At 57.5% G+C, this 6,135-nt stretch overlaps 1 protein-coding gene across 4 annotated transcripts in view; it reads right to left on the bottom strand.

The window, feature by feature from the left end:
* Positions 1–1,660: 1,660 nt before the first annotated feature.
* The window catches only part of ADGRG1 (adhesion G protein-coupled receptor G1), a 39,768-nt gene continuing 35,293 nt past the window's right edge, over positions 1,661–6,135 (bottom strand). For all 4 annotated transcript variants that reach the window (XM_066348695.1, XM_066348697.1, XM_066348696.1 and 1 more), the window contains exons 11-14: positions 5,462–5,730; positions 4,284–4,392; positions 3,526–3,794; positions 1,661–3,032 (exon numbers count right to left, since the gene is read on the bottom strand). In XM_066348695.1, coding sequence (XP_066204792.1) covers positions 2,902–3,032; positions 3,526–3,794; positions 4,284–4,392; positions 5,462–5,730 — 778 coding nt within the window. In that variant the 3' untranslated portion in view covers positions 1,661–2,901. The remainder of the gene's footprint in view (positions 3,033–3,525; positions 3,795–4,283; positions 4,393–5,461; positions 5,731–6,135) is intronic.

Below are 6,135 nucleotides of genomic sequence, written 5' to 3'. Positions count from 1 at the left end.
AGGAAGTCGGGGCAGCAAACACACATGGGGTGCGGCATGAAGGAAAGGGAGGGGCTGGCCACTTCGGTCCCAACACTGGTGGCCCCAAGGGAGCCTGTGGATGAGGCCAGGGCCCTTGGCACGGTTTCACCGCCATTCTGGGATCAGAGGGTGCAGGGCACCCTGCTAAGAGGTGTGTTTCACTAGTGTCCCCCCTCCAGCTCAGCCAGAGCTAGATCTGCTCTGCTTTGGGGGCCTCATGGGGACCTGCCCCGCCCTGAATAGCCACTATTTCCCCTTCCTCCCACCCAGTGTCTAGACAGGATTCAGTCCCCTGCTGGGCCCTCTGCACCTGAGGAGGGGGGGATGGAATGGTGGGGTCACTCATGGGGTGTGGGGAGCGGGCAGGGATTTGGCGTGGGGCCCTCGGCACATCCTCTGCAGGGAAGGCAGGAAGGACAGACGGGAACCACGGCCTGCTCCTCCTCCCCACCCAGCAGCCCGCCAGCCTCCCCCGCCCTCAAATCCCAGGACAAACAGAACTATAGGTTTCCCCTCCTGCCACTTCCCACACCAGCTTGTCCTAATGGTTGGGGGTGGGGGCGGGGGTCCTGTTTCCAGGGCCAAGGCCTCCAGTCCTCTGGGTGGGCTCAACCAGCACTCACCCCTCTGGCTGTTCCCGTCCAGCTCCCACACTAAAGGGACATTTCCAAACACAGACCTGGTCATGTCCCAGTGGGAACAGTGATCCTGTTGTCTGAGGTCCCACAGCCCAGGGAAGTGCAATGATAGGAGCCACCAAGGTCAAGAAGAGTCACAGAGCTGTCGGGTGGTACATCCAGGGCCGGTCGTGAGAAGATGCCACCCGGGACACCCTCCCCACTGCCTGAGCTGGCCTGGAAATCAGAAGCTGAATGTTGAACAGTGTTCAAGAATGGAATGACTGAGATATTCACCCATCACTGCTCCCCAGGGGCAGCCGGGGCAGAGGGAGGCGACCGTGGAGGGCAGAAAGCCCGGTGTGGACCTCAGCGGACGTGCACTGGCCTCTAAGACCTGGACACGAACAGTGATGATCAAACACGCCTGCTATTGTAACGCCACGGGGCGGAAGTGCACTTGGTCTGCCTCGCCTGTTCACGGGACAGGGAGGGGAGATTTGACTGGAGTGATGGGAGAATAGCCCAGTCACTCCATTCTAGCAGCCCAACTACCTCACACTGGCCCAGAACTGGTTGCACGCGTCACATGACCAGCCAAGAGCTGAATTCAGCCCTCCAATGTGACTTCTTGGACTAGCGAATTTTTTTAGACTAGCCAAAATTTTTAAATGAAAGAATTTGACTCCAGCACAATCTGGATTTCTCATTTCTCATTTAAGGCAGGTAGTCTGGCTCCACGGACCCCCATCCTGTAAGACAGTGAATAGCTGGACATGAGTCGCAGCAGCTCCCTCAGTGTGCGTTTGTCATTTCCAGTTCACCGCAGACCACACTGCTCCCTATTGCCTCCCCAACACTGAATTAAGTTGCCCTTTATCTTCCCCTTGTCCTGATAAAGTTTCCACCAGAAGATTTTTTTTCACACACGGTCCTCTTCTCTCATCCACATGTCCCAATCAGTGACTCTAATAGAAACAGAATAAAACCCAAAAGGCAATGCTCCAAGATGTTGACATTGGTTCATTTGGAGATGACAACAGCTAATTTTTATTTTCTTCATGACACTCTTCTATAGTTTCCAAATTATTTACAAATGTGCTTCTTTTCAAAATGAAAGACAAATAGAATTAGTAACTAAAAAGAAAATCTTCCCCATCTTTAAGGCTGAGATCCAGATCACATGCTGCCTCCTGCAGGAAGTCTTCCTGGATTCCCAGCCAGGATAGCTCCCCCAACCCCATGCCTGTAGCTCCAGGAGTTCTTGCCCTTGAACACACCTCACACACTAGATTGAGAGCTTGCAGGGGGAGTGACCAGTCTGACCATCTATGTCCAGCAGAATTAATGGCGCTGGGCTCTAGACCAGTGTGCCCATGGGAGATATGTCTCAGTCTTCAGAGAGCTTGAGTGGAAACAGTCAGTCTGCTATGCTGCATAGTTCTTGCCAGCAGAGGGTTTTAGGAGAGGCGGAGGTCCCCTGAGAGGTATAGGCTTGGCAGTGGTGAGCAGTTTATAGAGAGTCCCAGATGGACAAGTGGACCTAGCCCAGAACATAAATACTAAGCCTGAGTCAGGGGCCAGCAAGGCCCGTGCAGTAGATAAAGGGTTACAGCAGGCACCAGGCAGCTCTTGGGAACCACCACCCAAAATACACCATTGAAACTGGGGACCCCGGGCTGGGGAGGCTGATGGAGGATGAAGCCCTGAGCTCAGAGGCAGGGCAGCTGCTCTGTACACTGGGGGCGGGCTCACTCCCCTCCTCCAGGGGTCTAAAGCTTGGCCCAACACCTCTTGCCACGTGTACCACCCTTGGGTTAAAATAATGGGGGCTGCAAAGTACCCTCCTGGTGGTCACCAGAAACAGAACAGCTATGGCACATTTCTGTCCTGGGTGGGGGCACAGGGCCAAAGATGCCACCCGGCCTCCATGGTCCCGGACCCAACTCTGGGGCCTGCGGGCTCCCAAACCCCAGCCACGAGGGCTAAGCCCAGTGCAGGTGAGTTAAGACTGGCCTTCAGCCCCAGGTTAGAATGGCCAGGAGGATGGCCCCACTCCTGCGCCCCCTGTGAGCTGAACCCGTGAGCTGAGCAGTCCACAGCCCAGTACAGAAGGCCCAGCCTGGGAGTCCAGCCGCCATGGCGACAGCTCCAGCCTGCTGAGATCCTTGGGCCTTCTCGAGTCTCGGGCCCAGCCGGGGCTGCGGTCAGTGGTGAGGAGAGGCCGCGTGCATCTCTCCTTCCTCACACGGGTCCGGGCGTCCTAGATGCAGCTGGACGAGGTGCTGCCCGAGTTGATGGGCAGCCTGCTGCTGTCCGAGCTGCTCTTCAGAGGGGTGGGCCCGGTCTGGGCCTGCAGCCGCATGGACCAGTACCAGAGGAAGATGAGGAAGCCTGCGGGCAGCGAGGGGCACGGGCTCAGCAGGCGGGTGGCACCTGCCCCAGCTTCTCCCTCCAGAGTCCCCACTCCCCACCACTGCCTTCCTCATGACACAGGCGACTGGCACCGGTGTGACCCTGCGGTCACCTACAACGTGCCAGGCCCCGTGCAATTCACTGTGCGCCGTCTCACTGTGTTCTGACGTTCCTGTGAGGACAGGCCCATCCAGCACTGTGCTGTGCTACAAACACAGAAACCGAGGCCCAGGGCAGTAAGGGGACTCGGCTGAGCCAGGAGTCGAACGGCAGTGGTTGGGTTCCAGAGTGCATCCGCTTAATCAATCAATCAATCAATCCATCCAGGCCCTCTCCGAACCAGGGCACAGCATAGGGCCTGCCCATAGTAGGTACTCAATAAAGACTTGTTGAATGGGGAAACTGAGGCCCAGAGAAGGGATGCCTTCAGGTTGCCCGCCCGGGCCGGGGGGAGGGTCCTCTCCACGCCTACCTTGGAAGGAGGTGATGATGCTGAAGAAGTAGAGGACCACAAGCTGGAAGGTGCCGGAAGCGAAGGAGAAGAAGACCAGGGCCCAGGGCAGGCCGAGGACCAGGCTGAGGCCCAGCAGGGTCAGCACGTGGGGCCACTTCTGCGTGTGCGGCTGCAGGCGCAGGATCTGCACCACCATCGTGCCCAGCATGGCCGTGTTGAACAGAAACACCAGGCTGAAGAGGCCCAGGTTGGTGATGTGGCTGACCAGGGAGTCCCGGATCCAGCACCTGCGGACCAGGGCACCGGGGCCCAGAGAAGGGCGGCTCAGTGCGCGGCGGGGCCGGCTCAGTGAGTTTAGGGGAACTGCTTTAAACACCATCGGCTCATGGGGTGAGCAAGTCCCTCTCTTCTCCGTTCTCCATTATTCCTTCTCTGCAGTCAAAGGACAGGCTCGGTTTGGTTCTACTGTGTTTTTAACACCTAGAACGCTTCCTAGTCTCCCTTCTCAACACAGAGCCGGTCTCAGGTTCACAGCCTGCAGCCAACAATTAGAACCAGAGCCTCCTTGCCCCTGCGTTTATTCTTATGATGACTCACTGTTTCTGACAGTATGCTTGCTTCCTACTTGTAGTTGATATGATAAATTGTAAAAATAGATGTAATCTAACAAGTTAGATACTTTAAAGAAAAACATTAAGCAAGTACTAATATAGAGGTAACCAAGGTGAAGCCCCCAAAGGCCCCAACTCCCGTCCCTACCACACACAGCCACTCACATGGAAGGGTAGATGACGCTCTCTGGAGTCCTGTGCACGGACAGGATGATGGAGCCATAGTTGTTTACGTCCACCAGAGCCACCAGTGTCACCAGGAAGAGGGGGAAGCCTGTGGACAGCCAAGCATGGAGCTCCGTCTCCCACCCTGTGAGGCTCGCCCCTCCGCTGCCCTCGGCTGAGACCTGCTCTCGGGCCTGGACACCCAGGGCCCACCCAGTCCTGTCTGGGGTCGGTGTCCAAGCTTGGACCCTCCCCTTCTCCCCTGCAGTTTGGGTTCTCCATAGAGGAAGCCCATCTCTCCAGACCTTACCCCCGGCCCCTCACCATCCTTGGGGCCCTGAGGAGGAAGGTTTTTATATGTCACATGGAAAACGGGAGGAACAAACAGGACATTGGTGGGATAGGAGACAGTCAAAGGGGACGTCCGGAATTCTGCCCCCAGGGGCTGTCCGCACTGGGCCTTGACCTCGTCCATGAGGTGGATGGACACTGACAGCTCCCTGAAGGGGTCTCTTACCACCCATACCTGGTTCTTCACACAGAGAGCTACCTCTGAAGGAATTTCGGGTCAACCAATGGAGTGAAGCGAGAAGGGGCCGAATGAGAACCGCAGGACAAGCAGCAAGTTTGGGACAGGGACATGTGGAGGCTGGCGGGCCTGTGCAATCAATGCCCAAAGGACTGTGTGTGCCCCTGGGCCTCCGAATCTGACCCGAGAGAGGTCTGGGTCATGGGTGAATCGGATCATCATTGGCCAAGGACAAGAATGCCAGAGACACTGCACCTGTTACCCGAGGTTTGAGGGTGTCCACAGGCAGGGCCACCGCCGGCCTGAGTGAGTCAGGCGAGTGGAAGACTGGGTTACAGCCCCACCCATCCCCCACAGGGGTGCCTCTGAGCAGCGCACAACCAGCACCTCCGTATGTGGTCGCTGTCTGCAAACTCCCCTTTAACGGAGTGAGGGACGCGGAGAATGTATCAGTGTTTCCCGGGGACAGGGCTCATCCCCTCCTCTTCCTACAGGAGACCCTGGCCCAGCCAAGGGGAAGAACGCCTGAGGGTGGGGCCGGGATGGAGGAGGCAGTGAGGAGGCAGACAGAGGTGGGTGGAAAAGCGTAGCTAGGTGCCAGAAGCCAAGGCAGGTCCGGGGGACCCCCAACACCCCCCCAGAAGCTTACCCCAGCCCACAGTGCTCAGCTTGAGCACATAGCCGGGAACATAGGTGCCGAAGACCTCGACTACCAGTCGGTAGAGGTTGTAGCCCTCGAGGCCCATCCAGGAGAGGCAGGCGAGCAGGGAGAAGTGCAGGAACATGGCGCTGGCACGGCAGCCGGCCTCGGAGCCTGTCAGAGCCACCGGCTCGCTGAGCAGGAAGCTCACGTCCAGCAGGAAGACGGCCAGCAGCAGGTTCATGTGCACCTTGATGGTGTAATCCCGAGTCTTCCTCCTGCGGCAGGGGGCGGAGGAGGGTTACCCTGTGACCAGTGTGGGCGGTATGGGGGGGGGGTACCTGCTCCTCCTCCTCCAGGCAGCCTTCCCAGGCTACACACATACAATCCTATGGCTGCAGCCAGGTGGATCCCCACTTGTCCCTGTGTACCTGCTATGTGCCCAGCACCCACGGGCTCGGGCACTGGATATGCACTGAACCGCCATAGCCAGACAGAGCGAAACAGACACACTGGCCACCACAGTCAACCTGATGCTCCCAAAGTCAGAGGGGAGAGACTTTGGACTTATTGTTGGCTTGGAGAATACAGGCCACCCATGCAGTAATAGTGCATGGTGTGTGGACAGCTTGATGTGTCAGCTAGTACCATTATTATCCCTTTATTAAATGTGACCCCAGCAG

Source organism: Saccopteryx leptura, chromosome 9, assembly GCF_036850995.1.
Source record: "Saccopteryx leptura isolate mSacLep1 chromosome 9, mSacLep1_pri_phased_curated, whole genome shotgun sequence".
In the NCBI taxonomy this organism is placed as follows: domain Eukaryota; kingdom Metazoa; phylum Chordata; class Mammalia; order Chiroptera; family Emballonuridae; genus Saccopteryx; species Saccopteryx leptura.
Note: the sequence above shows the minus strand (reverse complement) of the source record. Positions and strands in the feature narration are given on the sequence as shown.